The sequence below is a fragment of the Cibotium barometz genome, chromosome 38 (assembly GCF_041138505.1).
Source record: "Cibotium barometz isolate CiBa-2024 chromosome 38, ASM4113850v1, whole genome shotgun sequence".
Classification (NCBI taxonomy): domain Eukaryota; kingdom Viridiplantae; phylum Streptophyta; class Polypodiopsida; order Cyatheales; family Cibotiaceae; genus Cibotium; species Cibotium barometz.
Genome location: NC_141083.1, coordinates 28572367 through 28599684, shown reverse-complemented (window position 1 = coordinate 28599684; position 27318 = coordinate 28572367). Strand labels below are relative to the sequence as shown.

At 37.6% G+C, this 27318-nt stretch overlaps 1 protein-coding gene across 1 annotated transcript; it reads left to right on the top strand.

Annotated features, from left to right (window-relative positions):
- The first annotated feature begins 22598 nt into the window (after window positions 1-22598).
- On the top strand, window positions 22599-26172 carry LOC147616556 (uncharacterized). The gene is made up of 4 exons (XM_086777628.1): window positions 22599-23936; window positions 24425-24676; window positions 24787-24912; window positions 25081-26172. Exons 1-4 carry the CDS (start codon window positions 23007-23009, stop codon window positions 25714-25716), a joined length of 1944 nt encoding a protein of 647 aa, XP_086633754.1. The 5' UTR covers window positions 22599-23006; the 3' UTR covers window positions 25717-26172.
- Window positions 26173-27318: the final 1146 nt, after the last annotated feature.

Sequence of the window (27318 nt, the reverse complement as noted above, 5' to 3'; positions counted from 1 at the left end):
TCTAGAGGCAAGGTGGAGGCTATTTTGAAAATAAAAATTATGGATTGAACAGTAACAAGAATCATATGTACAAATAGATGGAAGAGGCCACTCTAGAGGTAGAAAGAGCCCGAGAGGCGGAGGTGGTTGGTAAAGAAATCAAAATGCAAATAATTTAGAGTGCTATTATTGTGGCAAACTAAGGTACATGGTAAAGGACTACTATAAAAAGCAGAATGATACTAAAAGTGGAAAGTTAGACCAAGGTAATTATGCATTATCAAAGAAAGAGGGTGATGACAGAAGTGGGCAGTTGTTTGTGATGTGGCATCATATGCTCTCAGTTCTACAATAAGAGATACATGTTAGGATCTAGAGATGCTTGGTATGTGGATTTTGGCACCTCTAACCACATGACCAGTCATGGAAAGTGGTTTAGAGACATGTAGAAAATAGAAAATAGGTTACGTAGAAACATGTGACGATATTATGTACCCCATTCTGCATGTCAGTAAAGTGCCATTATCTATGCAAGATGGAAAAATGAAGTACTTGGCAGATGTACTCCATGTTCCAAACATTACGAAGAACTTGGCTTCTATTGGATAGATGGTTGAGTAATATTCACTAGTTGCCAAAGTTTTTTAATTACTTTAAAGTAGTATACATGTTGTCAATGCTTTTAATTACTTTAAAGCAGTATTCACTTGTCATTTCTTTATAACTACTTTAAAGAAGTATTCACTTGTCAGTGCTTTTAACTACTTTAAAGCAGTATTCACTTGTGAGTGCTTTTAACTACTTTGAAGTAGTATTCACTAATTGTCAATACTTTTAACTACATTAAAGTAGTACTTACTAGTTGTCAATGCTTTTAATTGCATATTCATTGTCAGTTCTTTTAACTACTTTAAAGTAGTATTCCATTGATTGGTCAATAGTTTTAACTACATTAAAGTAGTACTTACTAGTTGTCAATGCTTTTAATTGCTTTAAAGTAGTATTCACTTGTCAATTCTTTTAACTACTTTAAAGCAGTATTCACTTGTCAATTCTTTTAACTACTTTAAAGCAGTATTCCCTTGTTAATGCTTTTAACTACTTTAAAGTAGTATTTCCACTGGTTATCAATGCTTTTAACTGCTTTAAAGTTGTATATTACTTATAACTACTTAATAGTGTTGCACTAGTTATCAGTGATTTTAACTGTTTTAAAGCAGTATATTACTTCTAAGAGCTTAACTGGTATATCAGCGCTCTTAATTGCTTTAAAGTAATATATTGATTCTAAGTGCTTGGTTGTGCTTTGAACTACTTTAACCAATAGCTATACTTATACAAATAATAAATGCTAGTTCAAACATATCTATGCCAAATCTGAAAATTTTAAAAACAAAAATTGTGAAATAAACCTCCACCCTTAGATAACGATTAGTCTCCAATTACTTTGGCCAGGCAAGTTTCCCCATTCCTCATAATGTCTTGTGCATAAGGCAAGGTCTTGTTCTCAAGTAATATTGGTTAGGGGTTGTGTGTGTGTGTGGGGGTGTTTTTTTTTTTTGTGTGTGTGTGTGTGTGAGAGAGAGAGAGAGAGAATTTCTAAAATGTAAAGTGATGATTTGCCAATCTTCAGTTAGAGGACAACTCATGGATGCAATGCACGGGTGTGTAATGTGTGTGAATGAGAGTGAGAGAATTTACACTCACTAGTATTATTTTTGAAAATGTAAAGTGGTGAAGTCTACAACTAATGGGACGTGGCCCTGTATATGGCGTGTCATAGAGTAGGACCAACATGGTTATGAACAATGCTCGAAAAAAACCATTTTCCCAAAAACTTACAAAACCTTCACCTATAACAAATAGAACCTTCACCTATAACACAAATCTGAGAAATTATTAATAAAGATTTTTTTAAAAAAAATGGAAGGTGTTTTGTTAGTTTTGGGAAAAAACTTACAAAACCTGAACAGAAAGGGTTTATCAACAGGCTTTCTCAAATTCAATCATGAGAAATACACTGAAGGAACTAACACGGATAAAGACCTTTGGACTTTAATGCCATGGGCACTCAGAGGAGGAGGAGGATGATGGGAACAGGCCAGTCTTTTCCTCCACCAACCAAAAAAAATATCTGAGCGCGGTGACTAGGTGAGGAACCCACGTTCTCAGACATTTGGTGGCCAACTGTGTTACAGAGACGACGGGGAGAAGCCACCCTCTGCAGGCAAAGCCCACCGTCTTCTGCCAAAAAGCCCAATTTTCGAGATTAAGAAGCATGTAATAAATATTGAACCCTCAATCCCAGGGCTTACTTTTCTAGAGTAAAAGTGGTCAACTTTACTGTCCACCACTTGACTAAGTGAAAGTCTTGGTCTATCAAAACATCTCTCAACAAAAAATTGCTCGACTCCTGAAATGCTAAGAGCTTGACAACTAGAGGCACACATTTCCCATTTATGAGGCCGTTATATTTGACTAAAGCTTTCCTACAGAGAGTGGGACTTCTGCTTCTTGTGTTGTATATTAGTGAGCTCCTGTGGAGAGTGGGACTCTTGTGTTGTATATTAGTGAGCTCCTGTGGAGAGTGGGACTTGTGCTTCTTGTGTTGTATATTAGTGAGCTAAAAATAACACTTTTATAATAAAATAATCATCTTTTATGCATACCTCTATGCATGAATTTCAATTATGCTAAAAATAACACTTTTATAATAAAATAATCATCTTTTATGCATACATCTATGCATGAAATTCAATTATGCTAAAAATAACACTTTTATAATAAAATAATCATCTTTTATGCATACCTCTATGCATGTCATTTAATTATGCTAAAAATAACACTTTTTTAATAAAATAATCATGTTTTATGCATACCTCTATGCATGAAATTCAATTATGCTAAAAGTAACACTTTTATAATAAAATAATCATCTTTTATGCATACCTCTATGCATGAATTTCAATTATGCTAAAAATAACACTTTTATAATAAAATAATCATCTTTTATGCATACCTCTATGCATGCAATCCAATTATGCTAAAAATAACACGTTGATCATAAAATAATCATTATTAAAAAAAACTTGACATTAATCAATTAACCATTCACCTAGGATAGAGAATGGTTGGTTTTGTTAGAGAAGAGAGGGGAACTAAATTAAAGTACCAAAATTTTTCCTTTTCTTAATTATTTAATTATGCATAAACCTTAAAAATTACTTTACCATGAATTTGATGAAAATCATTCTTTTAGCCTAGGATATTCAATCCTAGAATATGGTAGGAAGTCCTCTTTTCACATTATGCATAAGAATAAGTTATGTATTAATTTCTTAAAAATTTTACCATAGCTCCATTACTATTACTGTGATAATTTTCAATATTTTCTAAAAGAATAAGACTTAGTAATACAATTATGATAGTATAACTATCTTTTAGACTTAAATCTAATTTATGGATTTAAATCATAAGATTATCGTAATTTTATTAGCATAAAAGTATAAAAAGCCATTTTCTTAGCCTCTAGCTTCACAAGCCTAGAGTTTGATTTGTGAATTGAGAATTTATCAATGAGAAGCATCATTTGAATAGAGAATTGGTCATAGGAATGACCATTCTTTTGGGGAGAGAGAGATATACATAAAAAGCATCCTAATTAAGCATAAATGTAAACTTTTCTTATTTTTTACAACTCTTAAGAAAAGCTTGATTTGCATTATAAACACTTAATTAGAAACTTCTCAAGCTTGAGAGGGGTTGAGAAGTGAAAACATTGAGAATAGTAGAGAAAAACCATGAAATTACATCTTACCTCTTGATTTTACTTCCTTCTCTATCTTAGAAGAAGTCCCCAACCAATCAATTGGTTAGTGTGTTGAGAGGAAAGCTCCAAGGATGATTGAAGAGCAAGAGAAGCTCCACTCTCTCCAAAAGTAGAGGATTTATGAGAATACATAAGAATGAAGGTCTATTTATAGGTGAGGGAGGCCACTAACTGAGTCCAACTAAGTTCTAGAATTTTTTAACTTCAGTTTGGCTAAATTTGGACAAGATTTGGATCGTTTGGCTCCCTTTTTGATTTAGTTTGATCCAGGAGAGAAGAGAGATAAAAATATCACAAATTTTTTGAATTAAAAACTCATCCACATGTGTGAAATAAGCGCCTACCTCAAAGTCTCCCCCCTCCTTACAAAGGTATCAGAAATGTATCATTATTCCAAAATATCTCATTTTTTTAGTAATATGTCATAGTTTTTAACTAATAAACCTTGTACTCAATCAACTCTTCATCTTATGTGAGCATTTACTCATTTTTGGGTATTTTCTTTTATTCTTTGGATTTATCTCATCCCAACATTTTAATTAATCCTATTGGTCCATAGGAACCTTAATTGGACCATAATCCTGAAATTTCTAAAAATCTAGACCCTGAGGCTAAGGTCCTTTATACACATTTTCAATTAATTCCAAATGCACATTGGAAAGTTCTTTTTGAATTTTTGTTTCAGGGGAAACCATTTTAGACACTAGGAGGATTTTTATATCCAAGAATATCTCAATTTTGGATTACCTCTCTCTAGATATTTTCTCTCTCTAGGCTAAAACAAGGTAAACAAGATTTTTCTCCTATTTCAAAGAGGGGAATAATTTCAAGAACAGAAGGGGAGGTTCTTACACCTTTACACCTCAAAAGCTGGTGGGAGGAATCTTACATCCTACCCCACTTAAAAAACGCAAGATGTCCTCATCTCGCAGGTGGAGTATAATCTCTTTCATCATCTTCTTCTTCAATCACTTCCAGCGTTATTGCCTTGGAAGTGGACGGCCGATTCAGAAACATCTCTCTTTGACTTCCCCTATTCTGAGGCGGAGGCCTTGCATTACTCTGGATTGAAACTGAGGATTGGTTAGAGGGTCTACCTCTGAGATTTCCCTGATTTTGGCGGAAAGGAACCTGATTACTCTAGAGGGAAGGAACTGGAGTCTGGAATCTTGGTCCCTGATTTCCTCACCCCGAAAACCTTGATCCAAAAGAAGTTGGGCAATCCATACTACAATATCCGAATCCTTGACAGTTATAGCATTTCACTTCCTTGTTCAAGGGTGGAACTTCTGAAATTGAATTCTAGGGGATTGAGTTCTGGGAAAAGAACCTTTTTTGCATTCTAGAAATTTCCATATCCTGAGCTTGACTTTGTTGTCTCTTAGGCGGTGGAAGGTTGGAATCACCTTTTAGAGCTAGAAATCTTTTGAAAGATGATGGTGCTTTGGGACCTTGACATCAAAGGCCTTGGCGAAATCCTTCGCCATCCGCACTGCTTCGGCCATGGAAACTAGCTTGGCATTCTTCACTAGGATATTCAAAGGTTCGTTGAGTCCCCAAATGAACCTCGCCCATCAGCTGTTCTTCGTCCAGCGGTGGCGAGTATTTGAGGAGGAGAGCGAACGCTTGGTGATACACTTCAATAGTTCTGCTCCCCTGGGTTAACTCTAAGAATTCATTCATCTTGGTTTCCATAAAGCCGAGAGGACAGAATCTCTTCCTTAGGTAAATTTTGAGATCATTCCATGTCTGGGTGTTCTGATCCAAATGGTTTTTTATCTTGCAGTGGTTTCTCCATGCCACTCTGACTGTTTCTACTATCTTCAGCCTTCCAAGAGCCATTTTACTTTTCTCGTTGTACCTGGTGACATCAAAGTATTCTTCCATTGCTTCGATCCACTTCTCCACAGCCTCGCCCAAGTTTTCCCCTTCACCCTTGAAAGGTCCACGCTGCTGCGATCTATGAAGAGTTTTACAAACATCCAAGTCGAGCTCTTCCTCATCGAGTTGGGGGTTATCATTCCTACCATGACAACCTCGATCCATGATCCTATCAATACAAAAATTCTTCTTAAGTCCCTTTATTTATAATTCAAATCCGACTTTAGATCCAACTAATTCTGGGGTTCTTTAGATTGGTCAGCCCCCCATAGAATCGTGAGATAAAGATCCCTTCTAACAGAAGAACATACAGAACTCATTATCAGAGAATAATTCATTCATATTCTTAACACAGTAATGGTCCATTAGACCAAAAATTCCATCTGAACATTCCTCCACAAGAATTTCAGTTATGCAGGTTCTCAACTTGTCATCCCTTAATTAGAGTCACTAGGTCAAGGTCAACAGTAGAAATTTGTCAGCCACTAATCTCATAGTGATTTGCTGAAGTCACAATCATCATTCCAGTTACTATCATCATCACTAGGATTCGTCCCATTCATCCTCGTTTGTGACATTGTTAAACTTATCTTCTTTCAACTAGAACTCAGGAATCATTATCTTTCAATTAGAATCCAAATCAACTCATCAATTCTCAACCAAAATTCTAAAATCATATCAACCAGCATTCGAATTCATCATCTGGATAGCATTTTTGCTTATAATTTCAAGGTCTTAGATTTACTCGTATATATTGTTAGTAAAGAGCTACAGTTATACACGGGTAGTCACTGTCCGTGGAATTATATAGTAAATACCATCATATCTAGGCCTCAAGCAAGTCAAGGATTCCATACAATTATGGTACTTCCATCTGAAGACCCAATTTCCAATTTATGAATCTTCATTCTGAATATCAATTTGTATGAATTTCATCACACAATTACAATCTTTTATTGGTACTTCATGAATTGTTGACATTTCTTGCTTCTCGGTTGATGCACTTAAGCCAATTCGCTCTGATACCAGCTGGAAGATCACTGCCCCCTCCGTGCAACGAATTCGGGGGTGCTAGCAGAGCAAAAGTAGCACTTCATGCACAGGGCAGAGCCTCTCACTCGGGGCCTCGCCCACGGATATCTGGACAAGAGACTAATCCCTCGGTTCTTCCAAAACCGAGCCCGGAAAAACTTCCCTCGCCGCCCAGAAAGCACGGGTGATTCTTCTAGGATATTTTTATTCTAACGTATTCAAGAGCCTTAACTAACCAAACTGATCTGACCGAGCCTGTAAGTCACATGGTCAGATCAAGGAAAAGACTTGCACTTGTATCATAGAGACCAACGCTTTTTTCCTCATCAAGAGGCACAGCTGTTGATTCTCTTCCATAGAACAAGGACTATCCGGGATTTACTTTATCTATCGTACCATAACAGAATTAAGTCTCATTTTAGGGATCCATCAGTCTAGCCTAACCCCATCCAATCCTATGGGTTAGCCAACCGCCCAACCACTGTAGTGATAAGATCCATTTAGGAATTTGGTTATGTTTTGTCCTCCTGGGTACCAGGGAAAAGATTTCCCAGGCCCCCTACCTGGCACTTCAAGCAAAGTTCAAGATAGTCACACCACTTACACACCCAATATGAAATTGCCTTTTTCATAGATTCAGCTTATCTTTAAAACAATCTTTTAATGAAACCATAGTATCACTGATCATAATCCTCCAAAACATCTGGTTGAATTCTAATTTCCAATCATTCCTTCATCGTTGTACCTATGACATCATTGGCAACCAGAACGCTCACCACGCGTCCACTCAGGGGTCTTTTCATAGTCATAGTACCCGTCACTTATAAAAATCCAGATGAACTCTCCGTTGAAGATCAACAAGATCAACCAATAGATCTATATAAAAGAGCTATGGACTCATCCGTTAGGACCAGCAAGGTCAATCAACCAAATCCATACCCAAGTTCAGAAAACAACTCTACACCTTGTTCCATTTTCTTCCTCGACATACGCGTCGGTATCTTTGACGACCCAGAGCCCGAGTACGGTATGGTCAGCACCCTCTAGGATCCTTCGCAGGTCACCTCTAGCGCTTCACTCATAGGCCGCTTCCTTGGTCCCTCATCCACTGTACCAGAAGCTCACCATTTAAATCGAACCGAGGCTGGTCAAGACCTCGGCTGACCTTGCTACGCGAGACGTCCTCCATTGACTCTCCGTCAGCTGTTGTAACTTTATCACTTAGGTCTCACGACCTCATTCACAAAATGGTCAAAATGCTTCCCTAGCATTCTTGAACACCATATTCGTGAATTTGGGAATCTCCCAATTCCCATTTTTGAATACTAGAAAAGAGGGGACGTGGATAACATGTTTGTAAGTTTCTTAAAACCCTATCATGTGACCTATCATTGAAAAGAGCTTGAAAAATGGGATCTAAAGAGCCATAAAGCGTTCATTTTGGAATAATGGTGTTCAAGTTATGGAAAATCCAAAGTTTTGACCATATGTCCCAAACTTGTGGGAAATTCCCATATTCCCCAATATGCTGTTCTTGACATAAAACAATTATTTAAAAACAGGTCGTTAATACAGTTTCTAATGAACTCTCATCTTTTCACATCATTCCACATCATTTCCTGTTATCCACATTCTTTGAATTCAATTCACTTTGCTTAATCCACATCCAATCATATGTATTCTCATCATCCTTCATCCATTCTCATCCAATCACATCATATTACATCCAATCACATCCATTCTCATCCAATCACATCATATTACATCTCATCACATCCACTCACATCACATCTCTTCCATTCACATCTATCCCAATTCACATCACATCACATCTCTTACATTCACATCTATCCCAATTCACATCACGTCACATCCACTCATATCACATCTCTTCCATTCACATCTATCCCAATTCACATCACATCACATCTCTTCCACATCTCATTCATTCACATCTAGCCTTATTCACATCGCATTCACATCTCATTCATTCAAATCTATCCCGATTCACATCACATCACATCTCATCCATTCACATCTATCCCGATTCACATCACATCACATCACATCTCATCCATTCATATCTATCCTGATTCACATCACATCCATTCACATCACATCCATTCACATCTATTTACATCCCGCACATTCACATCCATTCACATCTCATTCATTCACATCTATCCTGATTCACATCACATCGCATCGCATTCATTCACATCTATCCCGATTCACATCACATCTCATCAATTCACATCTATCTCGATTCACATCTCATCCATTCATATCTATCCTGATTCACATCACATCCATTCACATCTATTTACATCCTATCACATTCACATCACGTCACATCACATCCATTTACATCCCGTCACATTCACATCACATCACATCACATCCATTCACATCTATTTACATCCCGTCACATTCACATCTCATTCATTTACATCTATCTTGATTCACATCACATCACATCGCATTCACATCTATCTCGATTCACATCACATTACGTTTCATCCACATTTATCTCGATTCGCATCCATTCACATCTCATTCATTCACATCTATCTTGATTCACATCACATCACATTTCATCCACATCTATCTTGATTCACATCACATCACATTTCATCCACATCTCATCACATTCACATCCACATCCCTTTACACCACATCATCACATCTCATCCACATCCACATCCACATCCATTTACATTACATCACACCTTATCACATCCACATCCACATTTATTTACATCACACCACATCTTATCACATCCGTATCCCCATCCATTTACATCCCATCACATCCTTTCACATATCCTCACATCTCATTCTCATCTCTTCATTCCCATCCACATCCATTCTCGTCTCTTCATCCACATCCATTTCATCTTTAGTAACATTTTCTATTTTTGATACCGATGGGACTTTTCTAATATTTCTGCCAATTGCTTGGCCTAGGTAAAGGTTCTTTTTCTCAACGGATATTTTCATATTCTTTCTCAATTTTCTCAAGTGATATATATTTAATATTCTTCTTTTTGAGTGAAAGATTCATGGGATTTACAAAAATCAATTCTACCCATATTTTCCAATAATGCTCAAAATTTCACTTTTGATAAATACTCATAATTTGAATTAAGCTAAAAATTCCTCTTTTTCCATTTAATTTCTTGGATCCCAATTATCATGGAATTTCTCTTTTTGTATTTAAATGATTACATTCAAATGTCATGAGAATTTCTCTTTTATCATAAAATAAATTTATCTAAAATTTCTCTTTTCTTTAATAAAAATATCCATTATTCAAATATGCCAAGAATTCCACTTTTTCCATTTAAATGATTGAATTCCAAATGTCATGGGAATTACTCTTTTATCATTTAAATTTTCTCATGCATAAAATAAATTTATCTAAAATTCCTCTTTGAATTTTATTAAAAATATCCATTAATTCAATTATGCCAAGAATTCCACTTTTACCATTTCAATGATTGAATTCCAAATGTCATCGAAATTCCTCTTTTATCACTTAAATAAAATTATTGAAATTTTCTCTTTTCTTAATTATTTAATTATACATAAACCTTAAAAATTACTTTACCATGAATTTGATGAAAATCATTCTTTTAGCCTAGGATATTCAATTCTAGAATATGGTAGGAAGTCCTCTTTTCACATTATGCATAAGAATGATTTATGTATTAATTTCTTAAAAATTTTACCATAGCTCCACTACTATTATTGATAATTTTTAATATTTTCTAAAAGAATAAGACTTAGTAATACAATTATGATAGTATAACTATCTTTTAGACTTAAATCTAATTTATGGATTTAAATCATAAGATTACCATAATTTTACTAGCATAAAAGTATAAAAAGCCATTTTCTTAGCCTCTAGCTTCACAAGCCTAGAGTTTGATTTGTGAATTGAGAATTTATCAATGAGAAGCATCATTTGAATAGAGAATTGGTCATAGGAATGACCATTCTTTTGGGGAGAGAGAGATATACATAAAAAGCATCCTAATTAAGCATAAATGTAAACTTTTCTTAATTATTCTTTACAATTCTTAAGAAAAGCTTGATTTGCATTATAAACACTTAATTAGAAACTTCTCAAGCTTGAGAGGGGTTGAGAAGTGAAAACATTGAGAATAGTAGAGAAAAACCATGAAATTACATCTTACCTCTTGATTTTACTTGCTTCTCTATCTTAGAAGAAGCCCCCAACCAATCAATTGGTTAGTGTGTTGAGAGGAAAGCTCCAAGGATGGTTGATAAGCAAGAGAAGCTCCACTCTCTCCAAAAGTAGAGGATTTTTAAGGGATAATAGAAAATATGAGTATTTTAATGTAATACTGGCATGGTATATCTCAAAGATGAGAATACATAAGAATGAAGGTCTATTTATAGGTGAGGGAGGCCACTAACTGAGTCCAACTAAGTTCTAGAATTTTTCAGCTTCAGTTTGGCTAAATTTGGACAAGATTTAGATCAGTTTGGCTCCCTTTTTGATTTAGTTTGATCCAGGAGAGAAGAGAGATAAAAATATCACAAATTTTTTGAATTAAAAACTCATTCACATGTGTGAAATATGCGCCTACCTCAAAGTCTCCCCTCTCCTTACAAAGGTGTCAAAAATGTATCATTATTTCAAAATATCTCATTTTTTAGTAATATCTCATAGTTTTTAACTAATAAACCTTGTACTCAGTCAACTCTTCATCTTATGTGAGCATTTACTCATTTTTGGGTATTTTATTTTATTCTTTGGATTTATCTCATCCCAACACTTGGATTAATCCTATTGGTCCTCCATAGGAACCTTAATTGGACCATAATCCAGAAATTTCTAAAAATCTAGACCCTTAGGCTAAGGTCCTTTATACACATTTTCAATTAATCAAATGCACATTGGAAAGTTCTTTTTGAATTTTTGTTTAAGGGAAAACCACTTTAGACACTAAGAGGATTGTTATATCCCAAAATATCTTAATTTTGGATTATCTCTCTCTAGATATTTTCTCTCTCTAGGGTAAAACAAGATCTTTCTCCTATTTCAGAGAGGGGAATAATTTCAAGTATAGAAGGAGAGGTTCTTACACCTTTACACCTCAAAAGTTGGCGGGAGGAATCTTACAGTTATGCACCAGCGTCTTGGTCTTCTTATTAGGGGGCTTATAGCTTTTTCAATGGCTTTGGTGGACGTGACAATGGTGGAAATAGAGCTTTAGTATGGAGCATTCATAGTCTCTCTCTTTCTCTCTAAATCTTGTGCTCGCACAATGCCTCTCACCCTCACATCCCATCATACACACATGCATGTATATAAAATAAGATAAGCATGCAAACCACATCAAGCATATCATTTAATGGGTTACTCATTAGAAGGACACAGATCTTGCTCTCTCTTGAGACACATACCCTTTGGCTCTCTTCTCATGCTCTCAAGCTCAAACTCTCTCAAAGTACTAGTAGGCAGGATATTTAGGTCATATGTATGTGACACTCCACTTTCATGTTGTGAAGTATCATACAACAAACCATTGTCATATCATGCCTAGTAGCTGACTTCTACAAAATTGAGCTCAAAACTTACCTAACATAGCTCTCAAACTTTCCACACATACCATAGTCAGCATACCATACTCACGACAAAGCAAGGTATTCATGCATTGGTGCCATTATGAATGTACATTACATTAGGTGTTTTGAATAATTCATTTTCTTCAGCTTATTGGCAGGACTCCTTATGAGCAACGTTTGGAAGACCATTCCAATCACTATTGACTAGAACCTCATCTTCAGTACTACATGAAGAAAACATAATGATTCATTTTCTTCAGCTTATTTGGCAGGACTCCTTATGAAGCAACGTTTGGAAGACCATTCCAATCACTATTGACTAGAACCTCATCTTCAGTACTACCTGAAGAAAACATAATGACAGAGACTTACCGGGAGATTTTTGAATCAGTTAAGACACGTTGGCCAAAGCGAAAGAGGCCTACACTCAACAAACCAATAAGGACTAAAGGGATATGAAGTTCTCTAAAGGAGATTGGGTTTATCTTCAGATTATGAAGTAAACACTGAAACAGGTGGGCAAGCGAGGCCCAAATTTATCATTCAAGGGCTTCGGGCCTTTTCTTATCCAAAGAAAGATCAGTGAGGTGAAGTTGACGAAACCTTTGATCTGGGCTATGCACGATGTGCTCCATGTCAGTTGGGTGAAACCATATATAGGTCCAATCCCTTCAGAAGTTAAAGATGAAGCAGAACCAAACATTGTTTGATGAAGCTAAAGTGATGATTCTAGAATAGATCCTTTTGCACTACTTCAAGCATGGCTTAATATGAAGACAAAGATAGTTCCTCACAAAGTTTTAAGACCAAGGGACCCACGAAGCGGTTTAGCTAGACAAAGAATTCTTTGAAGACTATCTGACTTTATTGTGATGGACTATTTGGAGGCTATGCAGCTTCTGCCAAGTTAAGCAAAAGGGGATCTCACATGCATCCCACACATGGATGCCATGTGGACATATTTGAACAAGAAAGTTCAGGACCTAGAGTGGAAATTGGTCCCGTGTGAGCCCACTCTAGGGGATGAGTTAGTCAAGGTTCCACTCTAAGTGTCCAAGGTTAACATGGATGCCATGTGGACATATTTGAACAAGAAAGTTCAGGACCTAGAGTGGAAATTGGTCCCGTGTGAGCCCACTCTAGGATGAGTTAGTCAAGGTTCCACTCTAAGTGTCCAAGGTCAAGTGTGAATTGTCATTCCAATGAAGCCAAGCCAGTCCATACTATGAGTCTCCCTCTCGAATGATGTCAGATGATCTCAGTGTTGGGTTTGTGACCAGACACCAAGAGTCTGTAGGAATAGCATGTAGGTTGCATGTATAAGGGGTCCAACCCTTAGGGTCAGAAGGAGTGTCAAACTCTTGATTGGGCAAGGAGTAGGCCTTCTGCTACCCCAAGGGACCTACAAATGCCCTAGGTCTTGCCCACCAGCCCCCACAGAAGGGCAAGGCAAGCTGTCGGCCAACGCAAGGGGCTTGGCCAGGCAATCAATAGGCCCTAGAGGTGAGCCCAGCCAGGTGGGCTTAAGTGCTACCTAGCACAGCCAGTCACGGCCAAAGTGCTGCCCAATAGGCAGTAACAAACATTGGACATTAACCAAGGGCTTGTGTAGATGGGCAACCAGCTAATGATGTGAACACACCAAGTTAAATAGCATTTAATTGCATCTGGACTAGGTCGTGGAGATAAAAACAGGCCAACCCCTGTGGAGACATCCGACCAATGCATGTTTGTGGGTATAAATACCCCAGGCATAATTTAGTCTTAACATCTCATAATTCACAACAAGGGCTTGTGTGTTCCAAGGGCCAAGAAAACCAAGGGGAGTGCTCCAGCCAAGGTGAAGAGTATAGGTCAAGAACCAATCTTTATTTGCAGATTTACATTATTCTTATAAATCAAATACACCATTTGTGGTGGAGCCCCTAGAAAGGGTATTCGAAATCCAATATTGTGTCCACTTCTCTCTCTCTCTCTCTCTCTCTCTCTCTCTCTCTCTCTCTCTCTCTCTCTCTCTCTCTCTCTCTATATATATATATATATATATATATATATATATATATATATATATTTCACATCTCTCTCTCGATGTTGTGTGTTATCTTCGTCACACGAACCATTGTTAAATTCTAAACATTAAAGTTACCGATTCTTCCACACTGAGCTTTTGCCTATTACACACGCCCCCCTTCATGACTAGTAAATCATCAAACTAGAAAACAAGAAGATGAAGTAGCCACACTCCAAGGGCTAGGTGAACCAAACCCACTTTAGGAGAAGTAACAAAGACTAAATTCTGCTCTAGGTGTGTCAAGATAAATTTGAAGCTAGGCTGAAAGCAAATTGTCCATCCTAATGTATTGACCAAGTGGAGAGACCTTTAGTAGTTCCTAAACCTAAACCTATGTCACCGAGGATTTGGAAGGAGATTCAAATGATTCATCCAAAGAGATTCTTTGTAATTACCTTAATACATGACTTAGAAGAACCATTCCATGAGGGTACCTTCCAAATTTATCATTTTTCAGAGATGTCAGATGTGTGTGAACCTTGTACGTGATGAGTAAGTAGCATCGGCATGAATTTCCACATGAAAGCAGGAACGGATCCTCTAGAGCTTGTACATGCAAATCTTTATAGTAAAATGCCAACCACTACACTACTGGGTGGTTCTTCCTACTTCTTGTTATTGATAGATGACTTTAGTAGGAAGATGTGGGTGTATTTTATTTAGAATAAGGCTGAAGACCAACAACCACAACCATCGGTGACTCCACAAGATGTGGATTCATCAGATGATGAAGCAGAAGAGCCTGTAACACCTTATAAGGGGCCATATCCTAAATGGGCAAAGTAGCTCTTAGATAGGAAAGCTCTACCAGAAATCACAAAAGATCCAGTCAAAGATCAAAGAGAATAGAGGAGCAGAAGAGGGCCTTGACTTACACATTGTCAATATGGCATTGTAATGGCTGAGATAATGAGAGTATAGGAGCAAGCCAACTTGGAGGACGCATTAGTAGATCCAAACTAGAGGGGGACCATGGAGTTATAGTATGACTCAATTTTGAGAAACCACACTTGGGATCTTGTGGATCATCCACAGTAAAATGGAAGGTTATTAGTGCCAAGTGGGTTTAGAAGGCAAAGTACAAGGCAAGGCTCATGGGGGGAAAGGGTTTTGCACAGGTCAAAGGGTTTGACTTTCAAGAGATATTCACCCCCATAGCTAGATTGGCATGGCCACTCATGGGAAGTGGCTAGAATGTGAAGTCAACTTTTTTAAGGTTATATATTTCTCTTTGGGGATAGAGGTCTAATAAGAGTCAGATGGAATCTTTATTTCTCAGTAAAAGTATGCACGAGAAATTATGAAGGCATTTGGCATGGGGCTGAGTGCAAGTTAGTGGGTACACCCATGGAGGTTGATGTGAGACTTTTTGTTGAAGTTACTTCTCCACTTGTGGATATGAAGGAGTACAAGATGTTGGTGTGAAGTTTGATCTTCCTATGTAATACATGGCCTGACATCATCAACTTCGTAGTTATGGTTTCTTAACCAGGTTCTTAAATTGTCCCTAAGAGAATCATTGGAAGGATGGGATGCAGGTGTTAAAATACATCAAAGGTACCATTGGGCTTACAAATTAGGTAATTCCTTGATTAGATTTTGTGACTCAGATTGGGTAGGAGATTTTGATGGCAGGAAATCTGTTTTGGTTATTCTTTTCTTATTGGGTGTGGAATTACATCCTGGTTAACTCAGTCATGTTGAGGAGGATCTTAGGAGACGGGTGTTTCTCAAAAGGGAGTAACACTATTGTTGTGCACTCGATAGTCAAAGTTGTATGCATATCGCCAAGAACAACCTGGTTCTTCATGCTCACATGAAGCACATTGAGATACATTATCATTATGTGCGTGAGCTTATTATGGATGGAGAGGTCGAACTTGTCTATGGCCCGCGAGACGATAGAGAATTATGTAGAGATTTTCACAAAGGCTTTGGGTAGAGATTTGATGGAGTGCCATCTTTATCAACTTGGCCCATTGGACCGAAGAGGTAGTTTACCTACGAATGGACATTGAGGGGGGGTGTTGGAAAAGCATTTTCTCAATGATCCATCCTTGTGTTGTTTCTACGTGTGACATATGTGCTCTATTTTGTAAGGCCTCCTTTGAGAAGTAGCCATTGTGTGAGTAGATTTATAGTTTAGACATTAGATGGTGGCCAAAGTGTGGCCAGATGGTTAGGAGATTGCTTATTTAGACTTGGCACTCCGCCAAGTAGGATGCATGATTATGCAGGATATGTGATCAAATTAGTGAGTGCTAGCGATGACAAATTGTTCTTGGGATGTGGGGCCCATTTAAGGGTCCAGACAGCCTCAAATGGCTCTGGAAGCTACGTATAATCCCTATGTGACCTTGTTGTAGTTTAATATGGTCCCAATCGGATGATATGGTTAGTTGGTCATTTTGGAACAAGTTGTGGGGCCGATGTGGCTAACCTATGTCCCTGTCAACCCTAGGTACTATATATAGACTAGTTTAGTAGCCTTAGTTCATCATCGAGTTCATTATGTTCAAGCACTCTTGTAAGCAAGACATCCTTCATCTAGAGTCTATCTAGGTCGCCACCATCAAAGCTCCTTACTTAGAGCACATAGGTGGACAGATGCCATTAGTTTGTAATCAAGGTTTTTGCAAACAGTAATATTGTTTACTCTCCACTTCTTTCTATAAATTCAATGCTTTGTATTATGTTGATCCAACTTTCGCTATTGTGTATTCTTACGTATCACCCTTTGGAAGATGAGAACTATGAGATAGATTATGCACCATTTCCCAAGCCCAAGGAATTGGATGCATTTTTTGGCTTCTATTGATCTACTTTCATGTCATATTCTTTATAGTGTTGTTGATTAGCTTTGATCGACTATGATGTGACACATCCTCTAGCATCTCTAGCATGCTCCCAATAATACCCTTAATTAGGTGATCCTATGTGGTGAGTTTGGTGGAGTTCATAGAAACTATGATTTATTTCTTAACGGTGGGGTGGTCCAATATGGTGTGAAATTTTTTTCTTCTTGCTAATAAATTGTGTATCTTGATAGTGATGACACTAAATGAGATAATTTCGTCACTAGGTGTGCTTTTCAAAAAACTACCAATATATGATAAGGATGACTTTTTTGCTAGCTAGATGGTCGTTTCCAAGCAATAAGGATGCACAAAGCTTTTGTTATTGCTTGTCATATAGAGTGTATGTTTGAATATATCTTGTAAATTATTCTAAATATTTATCTAAAATTTAAAAAAATATCTAAAGACTTAAAAACATTAACAAAAATGTGCTTACTCTAAATCATAAACACCACTTCATGTAACCAAGGTTAACATGCCAAATACACTAGTAGGATATTGGTTGAGAAAACTTACAACAAATATCATACTTAATGATCACGATATACCCCCGGTTGGTCACATTTTATAATAGATAGCACATTCGAACATGGAGGGTTGTTTTGACAATTAAGAAACTTACATATCATATACATGCAAGATTGGACTAACTAAATAGTTGTTTAATGTAATTAATTTATGTGAACTTAAAAAGTGAGATTTTAAATTGAAAATCAAAACGTGTATGCTTACAAAATGGAGGTATAAAATTGTGTTAAAAAATAATAAAATAATAAACTAGGGGTATTTTAAATGCATCCACGCCGCTCGCACATGTTATATGGGTTTTTTCAAGGTCAACCCCCTCCATTCCTCTTCTTCCCTTCCTAGAAATACTAGGTACCACATTTATTGGTCATTATAGTTTAGATGCCAAGATAGTTTTTGACATTTAGGACCATGAATTCTCAGAGGATATTGTCACTTAATTATAAAAGCTAAAATGCCATGATGATTTTTAACATTTAATAGTACAATGATTTTTCATTAAAGGTTACTAAGCTTGATCTGATGAAAATTGGAGTCTCTTAAAAAAAACATTTTAAGTAACAAGATTAGTGTGACACAGGTGTATATTTTGTGCACTAATATGAAGACAAGTGATGCATAATAAATAGAATAAGAGGGGTTTTTACTAAGTAGACGAGTTTCCTTGACTTAATCTCTACAATAAGCACTTAGAAAATGATACATGAACTTGGTTATACATGGAACACTCACTCCTTCTCAACGTCATTTGTATGCTCCTATATGGAAAAACACATCTTCACTAACCATCAATGAAAATTACGACCTCTTCTTTGTAAAGTAATATACGAATTCAAAAATCATGGAGCCAGTGTAGTGTTGGATCAAAGCTAATGAGTTTTTATTAGAAGTAGAGTGTACTTCACATACGTGGCCTAAACTTGGATTGTTAGAACAAGGTGAATGACAAGTGTTCTAATGTTTTATTTTAACTCATTGTGCAAAATCCTGAAACATAAAAAGTGTCTATAGGCATGCAAGAATAAAATTGAAGAACTATACCCTAGGTTTGAGAGTAATATATCACATCTTCACAAAACAAGACAGCTTCACATGATTTCCATGTTGATTTGAAAAGAAAGAGGAAGAAAGAGAGAGCTCTCAAAAGGACCCATATTTTTCTCATCAAGCGAGAAAGGACTCTTTCTATAATTGCATTAACCTTGTCCCTTATAGTATTGTTTTTTTATAACAATTATATGTGGTTGTTTTCATACCTATAAAAGGTCTACAATTGGAATTTAAAACATGCCTTTAGTTCCATGGAATTTTCCTTATTAATCATTTCAAATTATGAAGGCAAATTTTACTATGGAGACCCATTTGTTCAAATAATGAGTGTTCTAAAAAATTCATAGATTTCAAGGTATCATGGCACAATGCTTATCTTAAAAGAAGTAATTTTGAAATATAAAAGTGAGTAGACTCAAGAAACACTCTCTTGAAAGTGTGGACATGATGGCATCCTTGGAGTTAGGATTTTAGGAAAAGGAGGAATAAAAAACTCTTCCTTGGAAATGAATTTGGTCTATCTCTACCATGGTGGGAGGGGAGGGCCCTCAAGGTAGCACTTGAGGAAACCCACTTTGGGAAAGTGCAATTAAATCTTTAAAATATGGAGTTGCACATAGTGAGTCTCATTACATGTTTGCTCCCACCAATGAGAAAGAACCTCATTTCGAAGCTATGGTTTTAACTTTAAGACTAGTAGCATATTACCCCTTAATAAAAGGGATATCGAGATAGAACATGGATGGTTGTATACATTAAACACATAAAAGGGATATCTAGATAGAACGTGGATGGTTGTATACATTAAACACATAAGATGCCTATACGTGTAGACAAACATCGATTTTTGATGGACATCCTTGCTCTTCAAAACTAATAACTTTGGCATAAAATGTTTAATATTTAAGTTGCTTGTTTGCAAATTTTGTTAGGCTTTTTGAAATTTAGAAAGTCTTTGACATCCATTCAAGTTTCCCATATGTAACTCCTTCTTGTGTGTTTAGTGATGGGGCCATGGGTCATGATTGTTTCAAAAATATCCATGTGTTCACATGGTTGAAGTGCCCAAAAGTGACCATCACGCCTATTAAAAGCTAAGCATGAGAGGACAAGGTACTTGCTAAAAAATGGTGTTCAAAGTGCTGCAAAAATCACACTTACAGCACACCTTAGGGAAAAGACAAATTCCTGTAGAGAAGGCATGCTTCTTGATGCTAGGCCCTACAAGGCACTTATTATGAATTGTAAAGAAATGCCAGGCCCTACAAGGCACTTATTTTGAGTTTTGATTTTATTGATACAGGATTTCACTAATACATAAAAGTTCCTTGAGCATGAATTCCAAAGCCTTGTCAACTAGTCTTGGTCCAATTTACCCTAAATTTGGAAGCCAATATGCAGTTCAAAAAGAGTGAAAGAGATTTGTTCAAAAAGAGTGCAAGAGATTTGATCGATTTCAGGTTTTTTCTATGGAAATCAATGGTCGCCGTGGCCGCAAACAATCCAAGGTTTTGAGGGGGGCCACCCCAATTATTTCATTGGAAGGGTGTAATTTAGACTTAAGATTATTTACTTCAAAGATTTGGAAGAAGGAAACATATATAGTTTATAAATACCTTTGAGGGGTTGGGCGGAAAGTGTTCAAATTATAGGTAGTGGACAAGTGTGGGGCCAAGAAATATGTTTTTTTTTTCAAAGGCTTAATCTTTAGATGACCTCATATTTCCACGTGTCATGCTGAGAGAGATTTCAAAGTCAAGGTTTGACCGAGAATCTAGCACTGTGGGCCAGGTTGAAATTTGACTTTTTGGACCATCTGCCCCCCGGTTGGACCCTGTCTAGTAGGGACCTTTAGTTCAAAGTTGCGTCTAAAGTTTAAACCACAAAATATATATTAATTTATGGCTTGATTCATTAATTGTATCCGTATAAGCACCGATTTTTAATAATTAGCATTGCGTAACAAATAATGAAATATCTGCGATCGAATTCAACATAAGGCATTAAAAAATTCGCAAGTTTTCTGATTGGTGACAAAATTAAAAATATTGCCAAATAAGCACAAAGGGGAAAAAAAACGAGTCTCTAAATTTTCCGGATGTAATGACTATTTTTCCAGTGAGAAGTCTCAGAATTTTCTAATGGGATTTCTTGACTGGTTTCTCCTAATTTTTCAAATGCATTGTTGACTAAAAAATAAAAAATAAAAAATAAAAAACTTTCTATTTTTCCAGTGAGAAGTCTCAGAATTTTCTAATGGGATTTCTTGACTGGTTTCTCCTAATTTTTCAAATGCATTGTTGACTAAAAAATAAGAAATAGAAAATAAAAAACTTTCTATTTTTTAGATTCTCTTGATCAGCCCATCCAATGCTTTCTAAAATTCACGTCAAAATTCAAACTATCACGTTCACTGATAGACAACCTAATGTCCCATCTTCTAATAAGTTGTAGGCCAATGTCCCATCTTCTAATAAGTTGTAGGCCAATGTCCCATCTTGTAGTAAGTTCTAGGCCAGTGTCAGAAAAAAACCGTCCTTTATTTGTAATTTTCACAGTTCTAATTGAGGAAAATCGATTTTCAAGTAAAAAATCGATTGTAATTGTTTTTTTAAAAGGCTTTAAAGATATATTAAACATCAGTTGTAATTGTGTTTAATCTTAAATTAAAAATTCATTTTAAAAAAAATTTGGTTATAAAACCTGGTTAATTTATGCATTTTTTCAATAAAAACCGATTGAAAGTTTATTTTTCACCTTGTTATAGGCTGTCTTCTAATGAGTTCTAGGCTATGACACCACCTGCAATTACTAGGGGTGTTCCCATGCAGGCCACCAATGGTCCACGAGTGACCGTTTACAAGCCACATGGACATACAACTAGTTCAAATAATGGCCACCGGTGGCCTCGCCTTGGCCATGGGTGGCTTGCGCGAGAACAACCCCTACAAAGGCTTAAAAAAAATGAGCCCCTTTTTCTTTGATTGGTGTCAATTATTTTATGCCTCTTTCTTGACAAAGTCTACTTAGCACCCCTAATCAAAGGCTTAAATAATACCTACCCCCTTTTAATGTTGTAAGTGACTTGTCACTCATGTGTAAGATGTTTCTCCACAAGGAAAACTTTTTTTTAAACGGTTCTTTTCCTTCCCTTCATCAATTTCTAAATGCAATAATTGGCCCTTTTCTGGGTCTAGTAAATAAAAAAAATCTAATTCTCCAAAATGTAATTAATCTATACAAATTTTTAACAAACTAAAATTAGGAAACTGCAGATTCTATTTCATTCTGTGATGTATTCTCTTTTTGTTTTTGAAATTATGAAAAACTGGGGGTGTGGAAATGTTGGCAATTTTGTAATAAGATAATTCCAAGTGTGTAATAATATTAGCAGGATAATATAATGTGAAGGCAGCCGGGGCTGACTTCGCCGTCCATTTGATTGTTTGAACTTTGAATGTGGGCGTGCTTTTTCTGCTTTTATTTTCTGGCGTGCGCCATATCAGATCTCTCTGTACTACTTTTCCTCTCTCTCTGTCTCTCTCGCCGGAGTCTCCCTCCCCCTTCCTTATCCCTGAACTACCGCTTTTGCTGACCTGCGCGTAATGTTGAAAATCTCAAGCGCTCTCTCTCTCTCTCTCTCTCTCTCTCTCATCGCCCACTGTGGTTTCTCTCTCTCTCTCTCTCTCTCTCATCGCCCACTGTGGTCTCTCTCTCTCTCTCTCTCTCTCTCTCTCTCTCTCTTATACTGTATTGCTCTCCTCCCCACCCCATCGCATAAATTCTTGCCCCCTTTCTGCCCATTTTCTACTGCTTTTCTCTTCACAAAGCCCCACCCTGGAGCGGTACCCATTGGTTTTTCCGTGTTTCCTCCAGCTCTAGCTAGAGCAGAAAGCCAAATTACAAGCGCCCAATAGATCATAACTCCCCAACAATAGAGCAGAAATCCAGAAAACAAGCGCCCAACAGCATATTGTAGAGAGAGAGAGAGACCGAAACCAAGCGCCCAGTAGCGAGCGCCCAACAGCAGCTTGTTGAGAGAGAGAGAGAGAGCCCAAACACAGCAGCGAGTGCCCATAGAGCACATCGCAGCAAAAACAGCTGTGCCCAAAACAGCAACTGCTCAGCAGAGCAGAATATTGTCTCAAACCAAAAGCCCACCGCCAAGAGAGAAAGAAAAATGGGGTGTTTCTCAATGCAGAAGCCCAAGAGGAGATCTAATGGGGTGGAACAAATAGGGAAACCTGATGATAATAGTGTTGAGAGTGAAACCAGCCCTAGGCCTGTGTTGCCCGCTCCACCGAGCTTTAGGAGCAGAGTAAGGGCAATTCAGAATGCTCAGAGGTTTATTAACAGTAATCCAAAGCTCAGGTCTTCTCATCCCAGCTATGGTAGCAGGGAGAGCAGGGATGCCACTGCCACTACCTTGTCAGTCTCGCCGCCAATACCTCTCGGTGTCCGTGCTCGCTCTGCCACAGAGCTTGGCTCATCCGCGGTTGCCACTGCATACATATCCTCTCATACTGAGCAAATGGCCGGAAACATTGGCAATTGCATGCCCATGCCCCTCCCTTCACCACAGCTCAATGCCTACCGCCTTCCCCTCCCCACTGAACATGCCAACAGTAGCTCCCCACCTCTTACTTCACCCACACTCATCAGCCCAAAGATCAATAGCCCATCCTTAAATTACCCTCATACCCCTTCATCATCATCATCAACAGCAACTGCAAAGTTTAGCCCATCTCCAACAGGCCATCGTACTACATCCTCATCGAGAACAACCACCACCACACAGACGAACCAATTTCCAAATGGCAATCACTCCACTTCATCATCATTGACAGCAGATAATTCCACTGGATTGGCCAAAGCCAAAGCTTTTGTATCAGAGCTTCAGCCTCTCCCACCTCCCAAAGAGGCCATCTTGGCTCCTGGATTAAGGTCTTTCGAATATGAGGAACTTGCATCTGCATGCCAGCACTTCTGCCGTGATTGCTCCATCGATGATGCTGATGGGTGCTTTGCTGGGACCATCAAGGTTAATGGGAAAACAAGCAAACACCATGATGTCATAGTTGTACGAATCCGGGAGGTGTGGCAGCAGCAGGTAATTGCCAATAAGAAGGAATCAAGTAATCATTTTGATGTAATTGGCTCCTGCTTCCTTAGAACTACAAGGTTGTTAATTAAGGATCAGATTACTGATTTGTTGCTCCTTCAATGCATCATTGGATTGATTTCCTCTCAATACTGTGCCATTCTATATACAAAAATTGAACAAGTTGATGATCTTGTTTTCCAATCAGATCTAAGGTGTTTGTGCTCCTGTCAATGCATGCAACACATGCATGGCCTTTGATTCTCATAATGCGACATGCATACATACCTACATACATATGTATGTGTGTGTATACACTGCATACACACACACTCAAGCTTCTATGGCCTTTGTGTTCCCTTGAAATTATTCCATTTGTTTGTGATTGCACATTCAAATTTTGTACAATTGAGTACTGTTTGGTTGTTCTGTTACAAATCACCTATGTGACGGGCATTGAAATTCACACAGTTTGGGTCCACTTTTGATCCAATCAGGGCTTCCGGGAATGGGTTTCGGAGCTATCGAGAATTGCCCGTCAGCACAGCCCACATGTGTGTAAGCTTGTTGGGTTCTATGGTGAGGATGGGAGCTCGGAACGCATGCTGGTGTATGAAAAGCTACAAAAAGGAAGCCTAAGCACTTTGCTGTTTGAGGCATCGGATCCATTAGATTGGCCAACAAGGATGAAGATTGCTCACGGGGCGGCACAAGGGCTAGCAAGCTTACATGAAAGATGTTCAGAACAAGTGAGCAAAAATCCTTGCTTTATATCAAGTCACAAAGTCACTGTCTATGCCTGCCTTGCCAAGAGTTAGGGGACACTAATCTCCAACTTTGTTTGTAACAAATTTTGCAGGTTTTGTACAGAGATTTTAGATCATCTAGTATACAAGTGGATGTCGACTACAGCTCAAAACTCTTGGGGTATAGATATGTGAATACTTTAGAGGCTGAGAGTTATACCCATCCAAACAATCCAAGAGTAAGTTTGATGTGTGTTGACATGCATCTATGGTTCATGAATTGTGCCTCTAAATGATGGTTATGGCCATAATTTGATGCTTTATCCTTTACTTTGGAACATAGTTTTTGTACCAAACGAGGTCACAACTGCACTCAACTCATAGTATCACACTGCTTTTTGTATCAGGTGAATGCTTATAGTGCACCGGAAACGGTGAGCAGAGGCGAGGTCACGCTAAAGAGCAATGTTTGGAGCTATGGGGTGATTCTACTAGAGATTCTGAGTGGTAAGCAGAACATGGATGAGAGGACAACAAAGGATGAGAAGCACAACCTAGTAAAGTGGGCAAAGCCCTTCTTGATGGATGAAGGGAGGATTTTCTTGATAATGGACCCAAAGCTACAGGGAAAGTTCCCATCAAAAGGGGCCAAAATGATAGCAGATTTGGCCCTCCTATGCATGCAAAAGGACCCTACAAAGAGACCCACCATGAAGGAGGTTTTGGAAATGGTGAAATGTGTGCAGGAAATGAGGTACACAACAAGGTTTTTATTGAAAGAGCCCACAAATAGGAGCAAATTCCCCTCTTCTGTATCATCACCATTGCCCACTGTAGGGCCTTATGTGAGGAAAAGCTTATTAGATCAACAAAAGCCATCTCATACTAGGTCACCCACCGCATTTGATCTTGTTGAGAACCCCCCATTAAGGCCCCTCATCATCCCACCACAACGTTGTGCTTCTACCTTTGCAATGGAGGACATTGCCCATCATCAGCAAGACTACCCATCTGCACCTCTAGGGCGTGTGACAGGCTTTTGAATCCCACACTCAGGCTTGATACTCCCACATTAATCTTACACTAATCACGTGTTTAAGCCCCTATATTACCGTTCAAAAGAAGGGTTAAGGTAATGCTTGTGCTTTACCATCCACACGTGCGAATCTAAGCCCTAGGAAGTGCTTTGTTGAGGAGTGCTTGTGCTTTTCGAGGTGTCTTGTATATACATTTCTTTTTTCAGGCGGATATATATTTACCACGGTTTTTCAAGGAGAGAAATTCTTGGGAAAATATAGTTTTCACTAAGTAGATTTGTAAGCCTTGGGAAAATTTCTCATGGATATATTTACCACTGTTTTTTCAAGGAGAGAAATTGTTGGAAAAATATAGTTTTCTCTCTAAGTAGATTTGTAAGCCTTGGGAAAATTTCTCATGGATATTATGTACTTGGAAAAACATCCTTCTTGAGAGGGACAGATAAAAGATATTAAGGTTAGCAATGTGCTTTGTGTCATCATTTGGTTTGTTGTATTGATTTTAAGGGATGTAGGTCTTGGGTTCAATCCTTGCCCACCAAACTCACGAGGTGCAAAGCCATATATGGCATTCAAGGTGGGCACCCAGGAGGTGCAAACCCTATATATGGCATTTCCTTGAGTACCCTCTCTTGCAATGCAACGCTTGTAGGCTAAACACTTTTAAACAAAGTCTTACACTAATGGAGGATGCCCAATTTGACTCAACAAATAACATGAAGTTTAGCAATGTGCTCGGTGTTATCATTTTGCTTTGTTGTATTGATGTAAGGATTGTAGGTCTTGGGTTCAAACCTTGCCCACCACACCCACGAGGTCCAAAGCTTATATTCCTTGAGTACCCTCTCTTGCAATGCAACACTTGTAGGGCTAAACACTTTTTTTAAACAAATCTTACACTAATGGAGGGTGCCCAACTCGACTCAACAACTAACAAGAACATTTTCTTAATTGAGAGTCACCATAGGGTTGATTTTTTCTCCTTTTTATCCGTTTGCAAGCAAGTTTTCTTAATGCACACAAAAAAATATACTAAAAACACATACATATGCCAAAATTTATGATTTTTGATAGGCAATGTAGTCCTTCAAAAATCAAGTCTCCTTCACAATCGCTTTGAAAAGAGTGAAGTTTAATGATTTATGACATGCTATTTTACATTTTTATTTCCACAATGTTTTCTATTTGATGACATTATCTTTCCCAAATTTTTACCTATCTCATTTACTTCAATGTTCAAGCTAAAGTTGTGAGGAGACTAACTTTATCAAGTTTGCATCTTAGGGTTTCTCAAGTAAGTTGAGGTTACAAGATGTAGTTTTATGTTTATCCTAAGATAAGCAAAGAAATGTCATTCTCCCCTAGTCTAAGCCGAGGTAGGATGACAAGTAGGGAAAAATATTTTGCCAAACTATTGGCATGAATCATAAAATTAGTATCTAAAAATAGTTCGTGCACTATTTCAAATACGTTTGATTCTTGACTCATGAGTTTCATTGTACTAAATTTTCATTGGGTTTTGTCCTTAAGCATTCAATTATTAAATTGGTGTACATGTTGAATAACTCCAACCACCCTAATGTGAAGCTTTGCACTAGGGCATTATGT

Bases quoted from the DNA above. Each gene is read 5' to 3' on its own strand.
- LOC147616556 (XM_086777628.1), top strand. From the start codon at position 23,007: ATGGGGTGTTTCTCAATGCAGAAGCCCAAGAGGAGATCTAATGGGGTG. The intron at 23,937-24,424 runs GTAATTGCCAAT...TGATCCAATCAG, and splicing joins GGGAGGTGTGGCAGCAGCAG to GGCTTCCGGGAATGGGTTTC. The intron at 24,677-24,786 runs GTGAGCAAAAAT...CAAATTTTGCAG, and splicing joins ATGAAAGATGTTCAGAACAA to GTTTTGTACAGAGATTTTAG.